Source organism: Sitophilus oryzae, unplaced genomic scaffold (assembly GCF_002938485.1).
Source record: "Sitophilus oryzae breed Bouriz unplaced genomic scaffold, Soryzae_2.0 scaffold_552_pilon_pilon, whole genome shotgun sequence".
NCBI classification, from domain to species: domain Eukaryota; kingdom Metazoa; phylum Arthropoda; class Insecta; order Coleoptera; family Curculionidae; genus Sitophilus; species Sitophilus oryzae.
In genome coordinates this window covers 452072-477540 of record NW_022147143.1, presented here as the reverse complement: position 1 = coordinate 477540, position 25469 = coordinate 452072, and the positions used below count along the sequence as shown (strand labels likewise).

The following is a 25469-nucleotide window of genomic DNA, read 5'->3' as shown; positions in this document are numbered from 1 at the left end:
CTTGTATTAGATTTATAAAAATGGGTGTCTTGATTATTATACAGGGTGTCCCAGAAATAAGTGCAAGTATTTTAAGAGGTAATAGATCTGGTCAAAAGAAATATTTTTTCTCTTTACCGTTTTTCATGTAATTATTTTCCTTTAAAAATTTAAACAAAAAATGCCTTTTTGCTTAAATTTTGAGAACCACTGGATCTTTTCTGGACTTTCTTTCATGTAAATTTAATCTACTACCTATGTTGCCATATTAGCAAGAAATTATGTTTTTTAACTTAAAACTAAAAAAATTTCAATTTTTTTTCAAAAAATTCCAAATTTTCAAAAAAAAAATTTAAAATACTTATACTTATTTCTGGGTATATTAAGTTGCAAATGTTGAAAAATTAACCAATTTTAAATAAAAAAAAGAATGACAGTCCTGTATGAGAATTGAGTTGTTGCAACACAGTGATAAGTGAGGAGGGCTGGTTGAGATGCGTGAGGAATGGCGCGCTGGGGGTAGGTGTGCGGCAGTGAAGGCTTCTGGGGACCCCTGTTATCAGAGCCGGTGCTGCTGGTGGTGCCTGGTGACCCTTCCTCCTCCTGAGGCTCGGATCGGATGGGTAGTCCGCGCGTATCTCGCGGTCGCGGTGTCCATGTCGCCGCTGCAGTGCGTTGCCAGCGTTTGCCACAGCGAGACACGCCGCCATTCAACCGCCGAGCCGCGCTCGGGCGCTCGTCATGGACCGCGATAGTGAGCGACAGTGACGGTGCCGACGACACTATGTCCCAGTCATGGTGAAGGCGCTATTCCTGGGCCTACTGCTAGCCGCCGCTTACGTTGGTTCCGTGAGCGCCGCCCCCCGCCCCCGGCCGGACGCCGACGATCAAGACTCACCCCCAGCAGCCGCCCCCGAGGAGGACCCGGCCGCCCGCAGTGAGCGGAGCGCCAACCTGTCACACGTGACGGGCACCGCCAGGCAGGTCCAAATGTTCATCAAAAACCGCCACCTGCAGATCCTTCCGGATGGTACCGTCAACGGAACCACCGATGAAATTAGCAATTACAGTGAGTCTTTACCACTTTTACTGCCTTCTCCGCTATTTTCTTTCTCGTATCTATACCGGCGCGGCGTCTCATTTTAGTGAACAGTGATCAGTACCAAAGAAGGCTGTTGTTAAGTGTTCCATTATATATCTCGAGTTTTCAAAAAAATGCCAATGGACTTTTAACTATTATCGATTTGGGACCAGTTTCAATAAATCGATGCTGAATTTTGCCCAATTTTTTCCAAGTATTTGCATCTTACTAATGAATGAGAAGTAAGCAGTACCATGATGGATTTAAAGTTCCAATTTTCTAAAAATTACAAGGAATTTGACTATTAACCATTTTTGAACTAGTTGCAATAACTCGTTAATAAGAAATCAGCAAGTACATTGAGTCTTCATCAATTTTACTGTCTTCTCTCCAGCTTTTCCCAATATCTATACCGGCGTCTTAGTAGCAAGTGAAGAGTAAACAGTACCACAGAGAAAAGTAATTTAAAGTTCCATTCTATGCTCCCATTTTCCAAAAATTACAAGGACTTTAACTATTAACCATTTTTGAATCAGTTGCATAACTCTTTAATAAGAAATCGGGAATTATATTATATTGAGTCCTCGTTTTTCCCAATATCTATACCGGCGTCTTGGTAACGAGTGAAGAGTAAACAATACAACAGAGAAAAGTAATTTAAAGCTCCATTCTATGCACCAATTTTCAAAAAATACCAAGACTATAACTGTTATCAATTTTTCAACCCATATCATTAAGTCGTTAATAAGAAATCAGGAATTATATTGAGTCTTCACCAATTTGACCGCCTTTTATCCAGCTTTTCTCTCTATCTATACCCAGGGGCGGATACAGAAATTTATTTTAGGGGGGGGCAAATAAAAAATAATGCCAAATATGCCTTTTAGGGCGCCATTTTTAACTCAAAAGCCTAATATTTAACCCAATTTACAGATTTTAGGGGGGGCCCGGGCCCCATGCCCCCCCCCCCCCTGTATCCGCCACTGTCTATACCGACGTCTTAAGTAACGAGTGAATAGTAAACACAACCACAGAGAAAAGTTTACTTAAAGTTCCATTATAATATATTAATTTTCAAAAAATACTAGGATTCTTAACTATTATCAATTTTTTGATGAGTTTCAATAACTCTTTAATAACAAATTTGAATATTTACCAGTTTTACTGCCTTTTCTCCAATTTTTTCCGAATATCGAGAGACTGAACAGTACCAAGAGAAAAGTAATTTAAAGCTCCAATTTAATTGTTTCAGTATGTAATGAATAAATCGATCATGAATTATCAACTAACTTAATCATAGATGAATCAATTAGACACACCAATAATATTTTACTGACAATATATTATTTAACTTTTTCTATTAAAACCACTGTCCAAATTACAAAATCACTTCAATACGTTTCAAATCAATCTATCAGGAAATGTCAACCAGCCAAGAATAGAAAATATATACCCAAACAATTCAATTTTACGTACAATATACAATAGAATGAAAGTTTTTGCCGTTCAAATATTTGAGAATAGTACTTAGCTATTTCTATTTAGCATATAACTAAAATCAAATATCCAATCGTATGTTTTATATTGTTATTCAGACATCTAAATAATTAAAAATTAGTATCGGCCGTCTTGCAAACATCTGTAACCACTTTAACATTTTTAGCACTACCAGTTATTAATAACTAACAAACTATTAAAAATAATAATTAAATTCTTCACGTAATTCCGGGTATTATAGTAGTATTCGTTTTTTGAAATAGTTCAATGGTTCTTAACCGAATCTTATTGAAAATATATACCGGGTTGGAAACATCGGAAATCGCATTCAAATTTTGAACTGTCCAGATATTGCCTCAAGTATACACAACCATATTTTATCATAGCTGTTAAAGCTGATAAAGACAAATATTTTATATTATTATTTCCTCAACACTTTACGTAATATGATATTTACATTATCTTTACATCATCATATTAAAATCATCAATTTTGAGTGAAAACTCAAATTTTACTTAATTATTAAGTATATTACATAAATTGTTGACTTAACCTCTAGAAAAAAGTACAAATACAAGCTCTCTTTCTACTATTATTTAATTACATCTATTAACGTAATTTTCTGTAAACATGTTACCATAAATTATGATACTTAAATCTTCACACCTACAACTATTTCATCATCATTACATTTTCAAACAGAATAAGTATTTTTTATCAGTAAGAGAATATAGATACAGTATGAAATCATTTTATTCTAAATTATTATAATTTTTATATATTTTTTTCTGATCTACGAAAAATTTAATTTTATAAAATTTGTTCCATCCAGTCCATTTACGTAACAGATAATCTATTTTTTTATAAAGCCTATATATATTTATAAAAAATGAGCTAAAAGGGCTTAGGATTTTTTGTTTCGGCTCTTCTCAAATGTAAAGCAGTAAATAATTGTTTAGCATATACACAGAATGACGTCACTATGGACTCAGGTGCTAAAATAAGCACATAGCTACGCGGATAGTGGAGTAGTATCTTTGGCATGTCTCTATAGGCTTAACATAGAATGCGGTATAGTAGGTCCAGAAATATAGTGACCAGCCAATATCTCAAAGATAATTTAATCTAAACTATCACGAATTATGACCCAAGGAAAGAAATAATATATTAGATGAATCTAAAAATGTTATTGAAATACTGTAATGAAAACTAACAAATTGTTTAGCTGATCGAATTTCAATACGTAGGAGAGGTAACAACACTTTCCATCATTCATCTAGAGTTACATGCACAACAATCTTGATATAATGTGTTAAATGATGGCCTCTATTTCCTCTTTACTCGCTGCTTAATTTTTTATCCAATTTATCCAAAAATTATATATCTTTTTTCAAAGCTAATATGTTCGGTGTTTCTTATATTAAAGTTACTTAAGTATTGATTTAATTTGATTAGCTCCAATTAGGGCAAACGCTAATACCGGTAGATACAAAGCCGACGTTCGAGATAAATTCATTAAAATCGGAATCGAGTTAAAGTAGTGACCAATTCATAATTAGCTTCTGTTTAAGCTATCACATGTGCAGATACTTATATAAAGACAACGAACGTGAACACTTAAATGCATTTTTCTTGTTCGACAGCAATCGGCTTAGCTTTATACAGGGTCACTTACGATATACTGTAATAGGATGTAACATAATCCACGTTAAAACTACAATAGATTTCCTTTAATCAAGTTTAAACCGTGTTTAGCTACTAAAATAGTACTCAGAACAAGCCTATACCTGATTAATGAAGGCTTGGTTTTTGTAAGATACCCTGTATATGTACCTAACCGTATTATTTCTTCAAAGTTTGTATCTGGCGATCTGTTAAGACTAATCCACTCGATGAACATGATGAGTTTTTTTTCGTTTGATGTCAGTAACTGTTAGTTCTACATATTTCTTTTATTTAAACGTCCTATTTACATTATGCGGCCGACATATTTTATAGTATTTTATGTTTTTTTTTATTTATAGTTCTTACGCTGACGAACCTGACTCTAGTCTCTAGTTAGAACAAAAATATAGCCTACCGTCTGAATCGCGCTGAATTATTAGGTTGAATGAAATAATGTTTACTTTCTTTTCATTTCTGAAAGCTTGAATAATGTAGATTGAACATTATAAAACAGCTATGATTAGGGTTTATTTATTAAGGAATATTTGAAGATCCCGAATGTGGTTTTTATTTATTTTTAATGTGATGTGAGATTTATCACGTCTCCTCTAATATCAAAAGGATGCAAAAATTACCGCTTGGGTACAAGTTCTATCAGGGTTACCACCAAGGCTGTTACCGCACGCAAATAAATTAAAATATTAAAGCAGTTGAATGAACGACATAGAAATTGGGAAATCTTAATAAACTCGTTGATTTTATTCGGCTGGAAGGAGGTTTTCACGATTTTTTTTAATGTAGTTTAGAAATAGATAACAGTTTACATCGGGCTGTGGTAGTTAGGAGCAGTCGTTCATTTATCTTCAGTCTTATTCTTCTCCAGTTTAAATGGACTGTTTGTGTTAAACCACCTAAATCTGTTTCATAAAATGTCTTAGATTAATTGTGAACATGTCCACCCTGACGTTTTAAAAAGACTTGACTTAAAACATCATTAATCAGTTTGGTGCGTTTGATGTGCTCTACTGCCCTTTCAAGCTAATACAGGTGCCTAGACTGGCTGCCTACTCGAAAGGAGGGTATGATTAAATACCAAACACTTGGCTTAAAAGGGCCATCGTTTTTATCAGAATTAGTTCACAATTTTTAATAATTTTATCTTAAATAAATGAACTACTGGTAAAGTACTACTGGTACTCTTAAGATTTAAATTTTCAAGTCTTGAGGGTAATTAATAATACCGATTTAAGTCATTTTACTGACTTAACTTGCAGATTATCATGATTTAAGTCAAAAATATAGACTTAGTCTGACATACTGATTAATCACGATCTTGCTCAAACCACTCAACGTAAGAAGCTCAATTTTGGCATTTTTTGGCAAATGGGATTTTTCGAAATTCCAGTTCCAAGAGGGTGAAACCACCCCTCAAATATTACAATATTTTTTATTTAAAAAACGGTCAAGTTTCCGAAAAAACGCTTAAACACGTATATTTTATTTTGTTTTTTTACATATTTTAAGATTTTTTAAAAATGTACACAGGGTGTTTCGAAAAAATCTGGTCATTGATTAATCACGATCCTGCTTAAAGCGCTTGACGTAAAAAGCTGATTTTTGGAAAATGGATTGACTGGTTCGATGGTTGAGGTTCGATAAGAAGGGATTTTTCGAAATTCGAATTCTAAGGGGGTGAAACCACCCCTCAAATATAAGAACATTTTTTATTTAAAAACCGTTGAGTTTTTCGGAAAACTCTTAAACACGTATATTTTATTTTGTTGTTTTTCATATTTTAAGATTTTTTATAAATTTATACAGGGTGTTTCATAAAATATGACCATTGAGTAGTCACGATTCTGATTAAACTACTTGACGTTTAAAGCTGATTTTTGGTAAACGGATTGACTGTGGGGTGTAGAGGTTCGATAAGGAGGGGTTTCTCGAATCTCAAATTCCAAGAGGGTGAAAACGCCCCTCAAATATTACAATATTTGTTAATTAAAAAACGGTTAGTCTAGTCGGGAAAACGCTTGGACACGCATAATTTATTTTACTTTTTTACATGTTTTGAAATTTTTTAAAAAATCATACAGGGTGTTCCAAAAAGTTGGGTAATTAATTAACCACGATTCTGCTTAAACTGCTTGACGTAAAAAGCTTATTTTTGGCAAACGGATTTTTCGAAAGTCAAATACCAACGAGATGAAACTACCCCTCAAATATTACCAAGCTATATAATAATATCGCCATATTGTTTTTTCTCATGCTGACATAAATGTGAGAAAATTTTATCCAGTTTGTATGTTAATGGAAATTCTTGCTTTGCTTTATCATCACCATTACAAATGATTAATTCGACGCGAACGAAGTCGCTGGTACACGCTAGTAAAAATATATAAAAATCTGACTTAAGTCTTTTATGAAAAGACTTAAATCATTTTAATGACTTAAGTCTTTTCTAAAAAGACCTAAATTTTTTAAAATATTTAAGCCTTATTTAATGACTTAAATTAAGACTTTTCTAAAGACAAATCATTTTGAAAAATACTTAAATTTTAAATCTTAAGTCAGCTTTCGAAAAATGACTTAAAATCAAATGACTTAAGTCATTAAAATGATTTAAATCATAAAAAGACTTAAATTATTTTATAAATATATCTATGAATGAAAATGTATATTAGATAAAATATAGGTCTATATCATGATGTAAATGAAATTTCCTCGGTGTTATTCAACTCTGTGAATCATTTTCGCATCGCCAATTAACAGCAACAATCCAAAATCAACAGGAACGATTTATTTTGACTATCGCAATCACAATAGCTCCGGCTTCTGAATTTCCTTGGCTACATACACGCGTACGGATTGATATAAATATAAATTATTATCGTTTCGGCTAAATACGTCTTTGGTGTATTTAACGCGAAATTAAGGAAAAATCACGAAAGTGGAACTTGTACCTGTTGATATTTTCTGCTATCACAAGCGGCATGAATACGGAAAAGGAAAAAGCAGGGACCTCACAAGGCGAGGTCAGTTTTAAAGAAAACACTATTAAGGCTCGAATTACAATTGATAAAACAATTAAAAACTACTTTTGATGTAGTGTTACTAGAAAATTTTCGAAATAGATTAGATTAGTCACTAGTTTTAATTATATTCAGTGATAAAAATGTGTCAGGGAACTATTTGGACCCATCGAAAAATGCGATGCCATTTAAATTCATACTGTCGCGACAAAAAATAACAAATTTAAAATCTATTAGCCTTATAATTATTTTCTGTAATATATAGATAAAACAATTACAAAATTAATTAGTTTTTCATTAAAATAAAATGACCCTTTAATGACAGAAAATTCTTGAATGTGTGAAATGCTCTGAATGTACTTAACTAAAAGAAACATTGGTAATAATTTCTAGAGATTATACAGGGTGTCCCAGGTTGAGCGTGCATTAGAAGTTTCTAGAGAACCACAATATCTAGATCAGAGATTTTTAGCACATCACTGTTTTACAACGAGACATATTGACATCAAAATCAAATTTCTCATGTCAAAAAACACCCAGATACCAATTTTCATCCAAATATTGATGTCACTTCAGAAATTATTTGGACAAAATCGGAATAAAAATGAAACTTCTACATCCTGTATCTCCGAATCAAAGCCTTTTAGGACATTTATTTATACGAACTTTTTTACTTATTTTTATCTGCAGAATATGCTGCTGAAGTTTCCAGAATACAATTCGGACCACCCTGTATATAAGAGCATATCAACAGAAAAAAAATACAGCTGTATTTTAACCATTTATAGAGCCTGAACTAGGCATATTCGATTCACGCTGCGTTGAAGTTTGTTTAGAAATTCAAATAACACATAGATATATTATTAATTGACTTGGGGTTCTGTTAATGTCGATTATGGAGAAATATTGTACCGTACTCATCATGCCCGGCCCGCGTCGGGTGCCTTTAATTTACTTGAGACGCTCAGACATGGAAATATTCAGTGATATATCGAAGGAACAGCCTAGGCTCTAAACAAAGGCCTAACGATGGGGTAAATTTAGGGTGGTCCCATCAAACCTTATATCTTATTTAGTTGAATAAGGGGCGCTAAAGACTAACCTGCTGTGAAATGGATAGTCGTTGTAATTGATATTCCTTTGAGACTTTAATCGAATGGTACGTAAAATATCTTACGCCAATAAATCAGGGAGCTGAGATATATGAAATTTAATAAGATCCCAAAGCGGTTGGTGGATTACTTTCTTTTTCTCTTTCGTTTCATTATTATTTTAAAGGAGATGTTATGAAGAAAAATCGCAACAGTAAATAAAAGTAGTTAATAACTTACCTTGATGAATTAATTCTACCATTGGCAAAGAAGGAATATCTGAAACAAGCAAAATACAACCTTAAGAAAATTTAGAGGAAATGGCATTTTTTTGTCAAATGAGTACAGAGCTGCAACTCTCAGAAAACTTAAGTCACATCATTTAAAATGATGTGACTTAATGATTTAAGTCATGACCCTGAATCACCCCTTTTACCCGACCCGAAAGTACAGCGTAATAGACTTTTAATCATTTTTATTTTAGAAATGACTTAAGATATAAGTTTTTTTTAAACTGACTGATTGTAGCTCTGAATGAGTATAACATTAGTGGCTTGTCAGCATTTGAATTCATCAAAGTCACTCCTTTAATGGCTCCAAAAACATTTAAAAAAAACCCTAACCCAAAAATGACCTTAAAAAATATATTTTTCCAGTCGCGGCTCATTAATATGTATTTTGTTAGTCGGCAAAAATAAAAACAAAAACTGTTTTAATATTATTCCTTTAATAAATATGTTCTTTAACTCTGAAGCGACATTAGTAAACAACGCGGCTGTCAGAGGTGTGAACCGTCTTGAACTGATGTGCTTAAGAATATGAAAGAGCTCCTTTAAATTAACTTCTGCACGGATAAAACTTTACCTGATATCAATTAACAGGTTAATATATACAAAGGGAAAAATAAAACAAAAAAATACTTGCATTGTCATGTCGGGGATCAGATAAGAAGATATATATTTTTTATATACAGGGTATCCCAGGCTGAGCGTGCATTAGAAGTTTCTATAGAACCACGAGATCTACATCGGAGATTTTTTGCACATCATTGAGATCTATCAATTAAAAATATTTTCAATATGACGGCACTTCCGGAAATATCGGAACAGCAACTTTTTTATTTTAAATGGAGATCCCCATTTTTTATTACATACTTAAATTCTTTGTAAAATTTCTGTAAAAACCGTTTTTGTGAAAAAAAATATTTAAAATTTTTGGAGGAAAAGAACTGCCTGTCAAAAGAAATTGTATAGCCTAAACGTCAAATTAAAAAACCTTTCCACAGGTGAAATAAAAAAGTGGGTTTCCAAATTTTATAGAGAATTTAAATTTATAATAAAAAATGGGGGTACGCATTTAAAATGGCATTTCCGGAAGTACCGCCATATTGAAAATATTTTTAACTGATAGATCTTATTGCGAAATAATGATGTGCAAAAAATCTCCGATCTAGATCTCTAGAAACTTTGCTCGCCCAGCCTGGGACACCCTGTATATAATAAATAAAAAAGGGAATAAGCTGATATAACTTGATACAAATCAATTTCAGATCAAGAATAAATTCCGAATTGACATCGAGGGCAATGGACCTTTGAATCGTTGCTAATTTTCGATCAACAAAAACTTTTATATTTCTCCAATGACCATGCAGTGCAGCATAAACCGGACGAACATACTTTTACCTTTCCTTAAGAACCACTATGCTCCCATAACCAAAAAAATATATATCAAGATCAACAGAGACATGTAAATTTCTCCCATATTTTTTAACTTCTTTTGAATATTTCTATGTATTTATCATAATAAAACAAAGGTATAAAAATTTTCAGAGTTATAAACTTTCCTCGGCAGCACCATTTAATATAATGATGTCTGCGACATATTTAACACTTCATATAACTGTTAACGTAGCTGTCCAAAGTGCCAAGAGTGTAATAAATCTATTCCAGTGATATTTTTCTAGATAATTTCTAAAATAGTACTAATTTTTGTTTATCAAAAGACCAGCTATTTATATAATAATCAAAGGAACGAAAAAGTGGAATAAATCGAGGAAAATTTTGGGAATTTGACAACTAGATGTTGCTTAATACAGAATGATTGGTGTTTTACTTTAATTATTTTTGAATTATCGTCCTCAAATGACCAAATTCTTTTTAATTAACACTTTTTACTTTATCTCTTATTAATTTTGTTTTTACAATACATTATAAATGTATATTTCTTAACTGATACTAAAAAAACAAACTGTTTACAAAACTAGAAGTTCTTACATCTGCCTATAACATTTTTATGTCCAATTTAACAATGATTCTATTGTTTAAAAATCAAAATCGTATAAGCTTTTAGATACCTTTTATCAGTTCTGCAATGTGTATAATGGAAAATACTATGCGTTACACAATTCAGATATATCTATCTTAATAGGTGATAAAAATAATTTAACTGTATATTAGGGTGTACAAAAAAAAATATTTTTTTTTTGTTTTTAGTTACTGTGAAAATATCGTTCACGATCATGAAAGAAAAAATTATGGTAAAGTTTGAGCTCTTAATATTAATATTAAGAGGTCACAAGTAATATTTGAGTGGCGTTTTCACCCTCTTGGAATTTGAGATTCGAGAAACCCCTCCTTATCGAACCTCTACACCCCAGTCAATCCGTTTGCCAAAAATCAGCTTTAAACGTCAAGCAGTTTAAGCAGAATCGTGATTACTCAATGGTCATATTTTATGAAACACCCTGTATAAATTTATAAAAAATCTTAAAATATGTAAAACAACAAAATAAAATATACGTGTTTAAGAGTTTTTCCGAAAAACTCACCGGTTTTTTAAATAAAAAATATTGTAATATTTGAGGGGAGGTTTCACCCTCTTGGAACTGGAATTTCGAAAAATCCCTTCTTATCGAACCTCTACACCCTAGAATCAACCTATATGCCAAAATTGAGCTTCTTACGTTGAGTGGTTTGAGCAGGATCGTGATTAATCAGTATGTCAGTCACTAAAGGATTTTATATATTTTAGTATAGATTTGAAGTTGAAATTTAACCTTCAATAACTTTCAAACGAGTCGATTAAATGAAAAATCATATCAGACCTTTTTTGAAGACCGTTCAATTTCCTACAAGAATATGTACTAATTTTTACAATACGCTGATTTGTTACCACGCAATAAAATTCCCAAAAAAAATCCCCCTTGTTATTTAATTGGGAAGTAGAAAATCACGAAGAATCAAATTTTACCAGAATTTTTTTTTTCATCACCGTAAACCATATTTTCACAGTAAATACTCCGTGTTTTTGGCTGTTGAAATACATTAAAAAAACTGATGAAAAAGTAACAGAATGAGCCATTAAAGTGTATCGTGAAGAAATTAGAACACTGGGCCTATCAGAGGAGATAAAAAAATAATTATTGTATTAACAAGCTTTCGCAGACGTTTAGATAAAGATAAGCGATAATAATAATTCGGATATGCTGTAATAACGTTTCTCGGAGTGAAGCCACCGACAAGGTAGAGGAGAATTAAATTTAAAATTTTTTAATTGGAATCAGCCTTAATTGGATAATCATATGATCGGTCGGTGTACGTGCCAAGGAAAATCAAAAGTCAAATGATTACTTCTAGCCATGTAAATGCCGCATAATCGCTTGTTGGCCCCACAGAGCATAACTGAAGATAATAACAAAACATTATTTTATGACTTGTCGTTTTACGGGACCACATAGGTGGAACGAGACAATACGGCCTAGGACATATAGTGAGAAAGAATTTGATATAGATTTATTTTTATTGATCTTTCGATTGTTTTATTTCATTTTTTCTTGATTTAATCTGACGCTGCATTGTTCATTTTTTTATAGATGTTTGTACGTCAAAGCCGTAAACGCTAAGTAGTAATAGAAATGTAATAAAAATGCGGCAATTAGTGTGTCTTAAAATATGCTAATTACTTTTTACAATGGACCTCTAATATTTTCCATTAGCTTTAATTTGAACGTTTTCGATATATTAATCATAAGCGGAAGATTTTTTGTTAGTTCTTTCTGTAACTGATCGATTTATTTTTAAAAAAAGACCGCAGAATCAAACCTACTGACCGCGTCTAAACCTAAACATCTTACAGTACCTACCCTGTAATTTTCGTAAGAATCCATCTCCAATTCAATTCGTTTGGCAATAAGTTCTACAAACAAAAAGAAAGAGGATTTGAGCCAGACAATAATAATGGAGCTGTTTTTATTCTAGCGATACACAGAGATGCAACAAATCAGTTTTAAAAAGACTTTAGTCTTGAAATCAAAATGATTTAAGTCTTCAGTCAAATTCAACATAAAGTTCAAACGATTTAAGTCTTAAGTTTTTGACTTAAGTCATTTTATTTCAAGTCAAGTCATTTTTGTAAAGACTTAAATCAATATAACATTATTTAAGTCGTTTTTATGACTTAAGTCTATATTTTTGACTTAAATCGTGATGTTCTGCAAGTTAGGTCAGTAAAATGACTTGAATCAATATAATTACTCTCCAGCCAAGACAACCAGAATTCAATTTAAGCACCTTTTTTAAATGTTAATATTAATTTTCTTGTATTATCAATTAGAGATTTTCTTACTAAGTATCATATTATTAACTAGCGTATACCAGCGACTTCGTTCGCGTCGAATTAATCATTTGTAATGGTGATGATAAAGGAAAGCAAGAATTTCCATTAACATACAAACTGGATAAAATTTTCTCACATTTATGTCAGCATGAGAAAAAACAATATTTTTTTTTTAAGCAGAATCGTGGTTAAGAAATTACCCAACTTTTGGAACACCCTGTATGATTTTTTAAAAAATTACAAAATAATCATGCTTGTCCAAGCGTTTTCCCGAAAGACTAACCGTTTTTTAAATAACAAATATTTTAATATTTGAGGGGCGTTTTCACCCTCTTGGAATTTGAGATTCGAGAAACCCCTCCTTATCGAACCTCTACACCCCACAGTCAATCCGTTTGCCAAAAATCAGCTTTAAACGTCAAGCAGTCTAAGCAGAATCGTGATTACTCAATGGTCATATTTTATGAAACAACCTGTATAAATTTATAAAAAATCTTAAAATATGTAAAACAACAAAATAAAATATACGTGTTTAAGAGTTTTTCCGAAAAACTCACCGGTTTTTAAATATTTTTTTTTAAATATTTGAGGGACAGTTTTACCCCCTTAGAATTCGAGTTTCGAAAAATCCTTTTTTATCGAACCTCTATACCCTAAAGTCAATCTGTTTTCCAAAAATCAGCTTTTTACGTCAAGCGCTTTAAGCAGGATCGTGATTAATCAATGACCAGATTTTTCGAAACACCCTGTATACATTTTTAAAAAATCTTAAAATATGTAAAAAAATAAAATTAAATATACGTGTTTAAGCGTTTTTTCGGAGACTTGACCGTTTTTTAAATAAAAAATATTGTAATCTTTGAGGGGTGGTTTCACCCTCTTAGAACCGGAATTTCGAAAAATCCCTTCTTATCGAACCTCTACACCCTAGAATCAACCTGTATGCCAAAATTGAGCTTCTTACGTTGAGTGGTTTGAGCAGGATCGTGATTAATCAGTATGTCAGTCACTTAAGGATTTTGTATATTAGTATAGATTAACCATAGCAGATACAGATGATACTAAAACCACATAAAATAAAACGGTTAATTTTCAGAACAACTACAAACACAAAAATATGTTTTTTTCTAAAATTTAACCAGTTTTGTAGTACTTTTAAAGTACTACCACAGATTAGGTATCCTATAAGTATACAGATAAAAATCTTGTCCCTAATTCGTGGTACGAAAATTGTTTTTTATGACGATGAGCAAACGAGTAAATTTTCTTGTGCGCAGAAATAAACTCCCGTTTGAACAGCGAATAACTGAGCCGGTCAGGCGCTGTGTACAATTTTAGAGGCCATTAGTGGGCGTGCTTGTGCGCAAACTAGTAACCTAACTAGTGGGCAACTCCGAAAGTTGGAACCACGAAAAACAATGCTTTTGACGATAAGTTTATAATCTGTATAATCTGTGGTACTACTTTATTTGTATCCATTTGGTGGTGATGTGTTTTGATCACTATGTAATATATCGATAGCATAATATACATAAAATATTAGATGGCATAAGGTGGCATGGGATTTTAAGGTACTCTTCAAAAAATAAAGACAACTCTCGAGTCACTACGCACGCGTAACACGACAAATAATCAAAACCAGTTCGGAAAAACTAACATTTTATTTACTAGTGGTATTGAGCATTGTTTTTTTAATCTGCTGCTTTGCTACCGCCTTAAAAAGGAATGCTGCTGTTAAAAATGTATCATAAAAATATAAAAAAATCTGACTTAAGCCTTTTATAGAAAGACTTAAATCATTTTAACAACTTAAGTCTTTTATAAAAAGACTTAAATTTTAAGTCTTAAGTCAGCTTTCGAAAAATGACTAAAGTCATTAAAATGATTTAAATCAAAAAAAGACTTGAGTTTTCTGTGAGCCTGCAGCTCTGGCGATACAGATATTTGATGGTTAGTCACCTATTTTAAACAAAAGCTATTTATATAATATGTAGCTCTTTTAGTTTTAATAAACATATTAACGCTAAAAACTCGAGCACAATTAACATAGACGAGACTGGTCATTACCGTTCCTAAATTGACTTGTGACTTTTTAATTTATTATTTTCTAGCCGCGACCATTATATTTCCGCTCCAAATATATTTGAATAGAAATATGCGTGTCACTTTTGGTCAGTGCATTAAATTAATTAAATCCTAATCTACATAGTACAATAAAAATAAATCATTTAAGAAATGACGACGATGCAGTTATCTTTCTAACGATGAATTATGAGTTATTACTTGAGAAACAGGCTTATTCGTTATGAATGAATCGGTTGGATGGATATGTTATCTGGGACCTCCAATTGATCATTTGTGCACGGTGGCGAGTACCTAGTGATTTACCAATTAACATTTGAGCTGTTATTTTTGAAAATGTTATAAGTCCATTTTTCCACGGATCGAGATATTTAATGTTTTGCATTTGAATTGATTTAAAAATATTCGTAAGCCTTAATATATTTGAGTGATGTTACAATTGTTACAAAAAATAAACGATTTTTTTAAATCTAGACGGATTTAAACCACTTTCAAAAATATACTAACGTGTTCCGCGACTTCGTTCGCGTCGAATTAATCATTTGTAATGGTGATGATAAAGCAAAGCAAGAATTTCCATTAACATACAAACTGGATAACATTTTCTCACATTTATGTCAGCATGAGAAAAAACAATATGGCGATATTATTATATAACTTGGTAATATTTGAGAGCTAGTTTCATCTCGTTGGAATTTGACTTTCGAAAAATCCGTTTGCCAAAAATAAGCTTTTTACGTCAAGCAGTTTAAACAGAATTACCCAACTTTTTGGAACACCCTGTACGACTTTTTTAAAAATTTCAAAATATGTAAAAAAACAAAATAAATTATGCGTGTCCAAACGTTTTCCCGAAAGACTAACCGTTTTTTAAATAACAAATATTGTAATATTTGAGGGGCGTTTTCACCCTCTTGGAATTCTACAACCTCCCCCCACAGTCAATCCATTTGCCAAAAATCAGCTTTAAACGTCAAGCAGTTTAAGCAGAATCGTGATTACATAATGGTCATATTTATTATTACTCATTAATTTTGCTGAGATTTTTTGGTTCAAAACCAAATAAAAAAATTGTATTAAATGGAGAATTTTCTTCCATACTAATTTTATAAAAAAATGAGTTTCATCAAAGTCTCCTCTTTTCATTTCACACAAAATGAAGCTATTTTTTTCGGCAAGCCTTTATTGCATTATAATAGTCTTGAGAATAATAATGGCAACAAGAAAATTATTTTAATTATAATTATTAGGAATGAACTTATTCCACTTTCAAAAAAAAAAAAATTGTGGTAACATTTTATAATTTTTATAAAAAAATCGTGTACTCCATTGAATGAATGATTATAAATATGGAAAGAATGTGTCTATATCTTACTGAAATTTATACAATTAACTTATTTTTTTAAAAATTGGACTTAAACCACTTTCAAAAATAACAGCTCATTTACTCCACCCAAAAAATATATAATATGTTTAATCGACAACACTCTTTACCCATTCAATGCATGTAATATTTAAAATTTTGTTATTTTCTTGATACTTTTTAGCATAAAACCACAACAATTTTTTTTGGAATCATCATTAAATCACTTATGCACAGACAAAATTAGAATCATTTATATTCTTGGGACATATCCTTAAATATTTTTCTTTGTTATTATTTCTTTTTCAATCTACCGATATAAATAATAAATATTCAAATGCATGTTTGCCAATTGGAAATTTTTATTATTTTATAAAAAAAAATATATAAAGGTTTATCATTGGAAATGTAAAATTGGCGAGGCAGTAAGACATTATATATCTCTGCAAACTATAGCGGGCCTAATTTATTTAAATAATTTCGTGGAAGCCACTGTAAGTAGTAATTATCGTGGCTTTATCTAATAATTAAATCCGAAATGAAGAAGTCCGAAGGTATAATAAAAATGGAAGAGGTGCTTTTCGAGAATCAAATAAGGAATATTAATAGACATACAGGATGCAAACGAAACTGACATATATTTATCTAAACGACTTTTCTGACCTCCTCCCAATACTTGTTACGCAATCAAAACGTAGGTACCTTTATGGACGAAGGTAGATAAGATACTGATTAATTCTTGTACGGGACTGGCAGCTTTCAAAGCAATTGACAATTCGATTTCATTTTTTTTTTCGTAGGCATGAAATACATCATAAATTTCTGTATATAATCATTAGGGTGTCCGTTATCTACAAAGTTGATCATTTCTCTCACGCCGCCCTCTAAATTTTTAGTTTATTGTCTAAAAAAATAACAGACCATTGTAAAGCATTAATATTCACAATAAATCTTGCCCCAAAGATGATTTATTTCCCATTTAAATTACATGGAAATTTGCCACTTTTTTCAAATAATTTTTAGCTATCTTGTACAGAATTGAACGCTGTACAAAAAAGGTCTATTACACTTTTTCGATAAACCTACTCCTTCAAAAGTTATTCACGGTTAAAGTTAACCACTCAGTAAATTTCTAAATTCTTCAACTTTTTTGACAAAATTATGATTATTTTTGAAAAATTAAATATGTAATTTTCATGGCTGCTAGACAACAAGATCAAGAGAAAAAAAATTATTTGCAAAAAGTGGCAAATTTCCATGTAATTTAAATGGGAAATAAATCGTCTTTGGGGCAAGGTTTATTGTGAATATTAAGGGTTTACAATGGTCTGTTTTTTTTTAGACAATAAACTAAAAATTTAGAGGGCGTCGTGAGAGAATGATCAACTTTGTAAAAGACGGACACCCTAATAATCATGCACTTATTTTTTAAGAATTTTTTGAAACGAATTTTGTTCGCGAATCAAATATAATAATAACTTACAACACGAACATTATTTACGGTTACGTATTTTAGCGTTAGTTTAATTTAGCAGAGTAATTAACCGTGTAATTTAATTAGATTTAATTTCGTCACCTATCCCGTGTTGTTAGCGCCTCATGGAAAGTCTGACTTGGCTAGCAATCAAGTGGAGGGTGCAATTATTTTAATCTTTGGCACCTTCAGCTGCACTTGCCAGAGTAACTAATGCATTCAAGCTTTTTTCTTACGACTTTAGAACACTATACAGGGTCTCCCAGAAATAAGTGCAAGTATTTAAAGGGGTGGTAAATCTGGTCAAAAGAAACATATTTTCTCTTTACCAGTTTTAAAGTAAGTTGACAATCACCGAGTTATTTAACTTGCACTTAGTTCTGGGGTACCCTGTATATACACATAATATATCAATAACACATTAATACGGGTATACAGGGTTGTTCACCACATACGACACGGAGTATTGTAGCTAAACGATGAGATTTTTACAAATTGTAAGTTTGGGGTTCGTTGAAGGACTATTAGAGGTACAATTTAAAAATATTTTTACAAGATACAGAGTGTCCCAAATAAATAAAAAATATCAAAGTTGTATTTTTTTAAATGGAACACCCTGTATATTATTACATTTTTAGTTTCTACAATTAAAATAAAGGTAAATTTGATTAAGGTTTATTATACCTTACCGTTTTTGAAATATTTTCAATTTTGTGAAATTGCAGTAAAAATTTTAAAGCTTCATTTCTCCAAGGGTATCAATGGTTTTAATACTAAATATTTAATGAAGTTTATTTATTGATCAGTTATTGTGTTGCAATAATAAAAATAATACTACCTTATACAGAGTGTCTAAAAATTTATTTTAAATAATTATTAGCTTCAAACGGCATAACTTCTTTAATTTAAACGGAATGCCCTGTATATTTTAGGAGAATCAGATGCACAATTAAATTGTCTATCAAATTGTATTATGCCATTTTTTATCTATCCCTTCAAGTTTTCGTAGAAAATGCATTTTCTTATAATTTAGACTTCATTTATCAATATATCCATGGAATATTGACATTTTAGATTGTTTTTAAAGCAGCAAATGTACAAAATGTACAGACTAGTAATATTATCGTTTTTAGCAAAACGATAATATTACTAGCCCATTTGTATGCAAAAAGAAAACTATTTAAATCTTTATCAAAGAGTATACCATTAATTAAATATAACACCATTATTTCCGCCCATATACTAATTAATTACATACTTAATTGTGTTCGTTAATAAATTATTATAAATAAATGTGGATTTGAGTCAGAAATCAATATAATAATAAGTTATCAAATTAAAGTCTCTGTTGTTATAAATAAGTATTTATGAAAAATGAAATTTCTTTTTAAGGTGTTACTTTTTATCACACTGTCTAATGCCCATACAAAATTCAGTTTTTTAGTATTTGGAGCAATTATTATTAATCAACGCAAACAGTCAGTTAATGTAGTTTGAATACTGAAATCATATTAATTGGTCCTCTTTAACAAATATTTAAACAGTTTTTTTTTATTTTTTAATAAAATAAACAAATTATATCGACAATATTAGTATCTGTACTCTTTAAAAATGTGGTACATCTTTAAAAATAATCTAAAATGTCAATAGTCCATGGGTATATTGATAAATAAGTTCTAAATTACAAGAAAATGTATTTTCCACAGAAACTTAAAGAGATAGGTAAAAAATGGTATAATATAATTTGATAGACAATTAAATTGTGCATCTGATTCTCGTAAAATATACAGGGTGTTCCATTTAAATAAAACAAGTTATTGCCGTTTGAAGCTAATAATTATTTAAAATAAATTTTTAGACACTCTGTATAAGGTAGTATTATTTTTATAATTGCAACACAATAACTGATCAGTAAATAAACTTCAGTAAATATTTAGTTTTAAAAACTTTGATACCCTTGGAGAAATGAAGCCTTAAAATTTTTACAGCAATTTCACAAAATTGAAAATATTTCAAAAACGGTAGGTTTAAGTAAGTATAATAAACCTTAATCAAATTTACCTTATTTTAATCGTAGAAACTAAAAATGTAATAATATACAGGGTGTTCCATTTAGAAAAATACAACTTTGATATTTTTTACTTATTTGGGACACTCTGTATCTTGTAAAATTATTTTTAAATTGTACCTCTAATAGTCCTTCATCGAACCCAAAACTTACAATTTGTAAAAATCTCATCGTTTAGCTACAATACTCCGTGTCGTATGTGGTGAACAACCCTGTATACACATAATATATCAATAACACATTAATACGGGTATATAGCTGATTAACTTGTTTTGAAAAAGGTATGCCACATAAAATTCAGCAACGGTATGTATCATTGAGTGCATAAAACTAATAAATTCAACTAGGTATTACAGTGAAAGTTAGACCTAGCCTCCTCATAAAGGAACCAACATGAAAAGCTTTCAATTGAATTACTCGTAAGTGCTATATTTTTTAAATCTAAATTATTCTTAATTAAAACAAAAAAATAAGTATCTTAGTTTATCGGAATTTCCGTATAAATTTGTTCTCTAAAATCTCGCACCTTTATTTTGTTTGAAGTTGTGTTCGGAAAATAAACAGGCAATAGACAGAGCGCGATATACTTATGCATTATAATGATAAAAAGTAAATAAATCCATCCTAAATTTAGAAAACAAAATTATCTATTAAGTGAGTAAAAACAGTAGGTTGTAAACAGAGTGCCCAATTGTTGAGTTAGTTGACAGTATACGGTTTTTCTCTAACGCCATCAGTCACGCATGGTTTATTTATGTTGTCGGCACCCATGTGTTGTTTAAACTGATTAAACTCAATTTGAATGAGGCACTATCCAAATTAAAAATGATACTTCGTCCGCATATCTTTGTTTATACAACTAGCAGACACCGGCTGATATCGAAATTATCTATTGCAAAAGGTACTTTTTCTACTTCAAGAGAAAATTGTATTTACAAAAATGTTATACACTCGCCGACACGAACAACGGGCACCTTAAAATTTTCAGGTATGTTAAAGTTTAATATATTTTGATTTTTTTGTTCTAGTCAGCCGATTTTGATGATTTTTTAAGCAATTTGTAGGTAAATTATTTGTCTTTTTAGTACGTTTTTATCTTTCTAAATTTAAAATGAAAGTTCCCATCTGTCAATTATACAAGGAAAAACAAAATGTTGATATTTTGGTGAAAGTTATTGTGTTATCTGTATTAAACGAGAAAACTGTCCTGGACTGGGTCCTTTTGACCTGGATGGCATATGTCCATCAGCAGTTTACCATTAGCTAAAGAAGTATGATTATTGGATTGGAAGGTATAAATTCATTATTATCATCAAAAGAATATATTAAAACCGAATTATAACGAGAAAAGTTTCCTCGACTGGGTCCTTTTGACTTGGATGGCATATGTCCATCGGAAGTTTACCATTAGCTGAAGAAGTATGATTATTGGATTGGAAGGTATAAATTAATTAATAAATAACATTATTATCATCAAAAGAATATATTAAAACCGAATTATAACGAGAAAAGTTTCCTCGGCTGGGTCCTTTTGACTTGGATGGCATATGTCCATCGGCAGTTTACCATTAGCTGAAGAAGTATGATTATTGGATTGGAAGGTATAAATTCATTATTAAATAACATTATTATCATCAAAAGAATATATTAAAACCGAATTATAACGAGAAAAGTTTCCTCGACTGGGTCCTTTCGACTTGGATGGCATATGTCCATCGGCAGATTACCATTAGCTGAAGAAGTATGAGTCTTGGATTGGAGGGTATAAGTTAATTATTAAATAAATACACCCTGTGGAATATGTTAACACAGCAGGGAATTTAAAAACCATTTTGTCATCTAGATACATCCTTTCTCGATAGTTTGTTTTTTGGTTCATCTCAATTGCATTATTTTTGTTGGAGATATTCGGTTTTGAAGAAGACACTAACCTTTTTTCATAAAGTTAGTGTTTGGTTTGGAATGGAAACTTTCATTTTTAATTTAGAAGGAAGTACTAAAAAGTCAAATAATTTAGCTACAAATTGCTTAAAAGGTCATCAAAACCGGTCCATTAGAACACAATATACAGGGTGGTCCGAACTGTATTCCGGAAACTTCGCCAGCATATTCTGCAGATAAAAATAAGTAAAAAACTTCGTATAAATGTATGTCCTAAAATGCTTAGTTTTGGAGATACCGGGTGTAGAAGTTTCATTTTTATTTCGATTTTTTCCAAATAATTTCTGAAATAACGTCAAGATTTAGATGAAAATTGGTGTCTGTGGGAGTTTTTTGACAAGAGAAATTTGATTTTGATGTCAATATGACTCCTACTTGTAGAGGGCGCCAGTTTTGAAGAATAATAACTTTTGTCCATACCTGTATAAAACTACTGAGTGAAACATATTCATTTCCGTGATTTTCAAGACATTTAGAATGGAAATAGTCAATACATGTCATTATTGACAAAAAATAAACATATTGAGTAGATAGTTATTTGACTGAAATTAAGAATTTGGGAACTTTTTATTTTTTTAAATTAATCATAATTTTTTTTGAAAAAATGATGACAAAACAGTTACTATTGAACTTTTGGCACTAAAACATTTCAAATTTATGATTTCAGTCTGATTACTATTTTGTTAATATGTTTAATTATTTATAATCAATGATGACAGGTACTGATAATTTCGATTCCAAATACCTCGAGATTAATAGTCGTAGCGATTTTTACCAAAAGACCTTTTTTACGTAAGAAACGTCGTAAATGTATATTTTTTGCGCCCCCTACAAATAGGAGTCATATTGACATCAAAATCAAATTTCTAATATCAAAAAACACCCACACATCAAAATTTGTCCCCGGACACAAACGGTACATTGTGAGACAGGAAATTGTAGAGAGAAACAAGCCCTATAACATAGGATACAACATTTTAATGAACAGTGCTTTCCATAAAATCAATAAAATGAAAATATACGAAATAATATACATGTACTGATTTCTTTCGAAAATCGACAACTATGAAACTATGAACCCTTCCCGGACACAAACGGTACATTCTGAGACAGGAAATTGTAGAGAGAAACAAGCCCTATAACATAGGATACAACATTTTAATGAACAGTACTTTCCATAAAATCAATAAAATGAAAAATATACGAAATAATATACATGTACTGATTTCTTTCGAAAATCGACAACTATGAAACTATGAACCCTTCCCGGACACAAACGGTACATTGTGAGACAGGGAATTGTAGAGAGAAACAAGCCCTATAACATAGGATACAACATTTTAATGAACAGTGCTTTCCATAAAATCAATAAAATGAAAAATATACGAAATAATATACATGTACTGATTTCTTTCGAAAATCGACAACTATGAAACTATGAACCCTTCCCGGACACAAACGATACATTGTGAGACAGGAAATTGTAGAGAGAAACAAGCCCTATAACATAGGATACAACATTTTAATGAACAGTGCTTTCCATAAAATCAATAAAATGAAAAATATACGAAATAATATACATGTACTGATTTCTTTCGAAAATCGACAACTATGAAACTATGAACCCTTCCCGGACACAAACGGTACATTGTGAGACAGGGAATTGTAGAGAGAAACAAGCCCTATAACATAGGATACAACATTTTAATGAACAGTGCTTTCCATAAAATCAATAAAATGAAAAATATACGAAATAATATACATGTACTGATTTCTTTCGAAAATCGACAACTATGAAACTATGAACCCTTCCCGGACACAAACGATACATTGTGAGACAGGAAATTGTAGAGAGAAACAAGCCCTATAACATAGGATACAACATTTTAATGAACAGTGCTTTCCATAAAATCAATAAAATGAAAAATATACGAAATAATATACATGTACTGATTTCTTTCGAAAAATCGACAACTATGAAACTATGAACCTTCCCGGACACAAACGGTACATTGTGAGACAGGGAATTGTAGAAGAGAAACAAGCCCTATAACATAGGATACAACATTTTAATGAACAGTGCTTTCCATAAAATCAATAAAATGAAAAATATACGAAATAATATACATGTACTGATTTCTTTCGAAAATCGACAACTATGAAACTATGAACCCTTCCCGGACACAAACGATACATTGTGAGACAGGGAAATTGTAGAGAGAAACAAGCCCTATAACATAGGATACAACATTTTAATGAACAGTGCTTTCCATAAAATCAATAAAATGAAAATATACGAAATAATATACATGTACTGATTTCTTTCGAAAATCGACAACTATGAAACTATGAACCCTTCCCGGACACAAACGGTACATTGTGAGACAGGGAATTGTAGAGAGAAACAAGCCCTATAACATAGGATACAACATTTTAATGAACAGTGCTTTCCATAAAATCAATAAAATGAAAAATATACGAAATAATATACATGTACTGATTTCTTTCGAAAATCGACAACTATGAAACTATGAACCCTTCCCGGACACAAAATCTCTTTCAAAAATCGACAACTATGAAACTATGAACCCTTCCCGGACACAAACGGTACACTGTGAGACAGGAAATTGTAGAGAGAAACAAGCCCTATAACATAGGATACAACATTTTAATGAACAGTGCTTTCCATAAAATCAATAAAATGAAAAATATACGAAAAAATATACATGTACTGATTTCTTTCGAAAATCGACAACTATGAAACTATGAACCCTTCCCGGACACAAACGGTACATTGTGCGACAGGAAATTGTAGAGAAAAAAAACCATCAAAATTTTAAGGTGCCCGTTTTCCATGCCGGCGAGTGTATAAGGGCTATACGATGTACCTAAATATCGTTATAAACTTAAAAATTGAGCTGTCATCCATCTTTGGAATACCAGCATCTATTTCGAGTGTTTCTATTTTCCATCTGCCATTTCATTTCACTACATTCTTGTCAGGATGTATATTATAATTACCCGAGTGTTGCTATTACGTAAATGAGATAATAGAACACAGTTCTATATTTTGCATAAATTATTTCGCTGGTAGAGCAAGCATATAATAATCCACTTTTCCTTAAGTAAACAGACGTGACTGCTATATGTAGATTTAGAGTTCTTCTCTGTTAAAAACTTATTTTCGCAAGGGATATTAATTGGAAGCTCTCAGAAAATAGTAGATGGGGTATTCCTACTTGAGTTATCTGTTTTTGAGAAAACTGATTTTTACAACCCTTAATTTTGAACTATTTTTGACGATGGTCAAAATTTTGCTCACTGAAAGTTATCTATAAAAAGAATTCAAGAAAATACTCACTGAGAACATTGTAATACTAACGTTTTGTTATATTTAAACTGTCAATTGTTGTTACGTTATATCCAAAATACTTTTCAAGCTGCATTCATGTCGGCAAAGATACGTCTCTGACTTATAAGCATGGGACACTTACTTGTCACAAAATGTCAAAGTAAATGATGGATACAAAAAGCGCACGTCAAATAATATGCGACTTTTAAACGTAGCAACGTGTAGGTAAA

The 25469-nt window shown here is 31.2% G+C and overlaps 1 protein-coding gene and 1 long non-coding RNA gene across 3 annotated transcripts in view; one reads left to right on the top strand and one right to left on the bottom strand.

Annotated features, from left to right (window-relative positions):
- Window positions 1-562: 562 nt before the first annotated feature.
- Window positions 563-25469, top strand: part of LOC115887111 (fibroblast growth factor 23-like) — a 77666-nt gene continuing 52759 nt past the window's right edge. Inside the window, exon 1 of one of the 2 annotated variants that reach the window (XM_030906436.1) lies at window positions 563-1048. In XM_030906436.1, the coding sequence (XP_030762296.1) occupies window positions 775-1048 (274 nt within the window). In that variant the 5' untranslated portion in view covers window positions 563-774. The remainder of the gene's footprint in view (window positions 1049-25469) is intronic. The other variant, XM_030906437.1, reaches the window with a different exon arrangement.
- Window positions 12487-25469, bottom strand: part of LOC115887112 — a 38504-nt gene continuing 25521 nt past the window's right edge. Inside the window, exon 3 of the long non-coding RNA XR_004051009.1 lies at window positions 12487-12539. This is a non-coding gene — a long non-coding RNA (uncharacterized LOC115887112). The remainder of the gene's footprint in view (window positions 12540-25469) is intronic.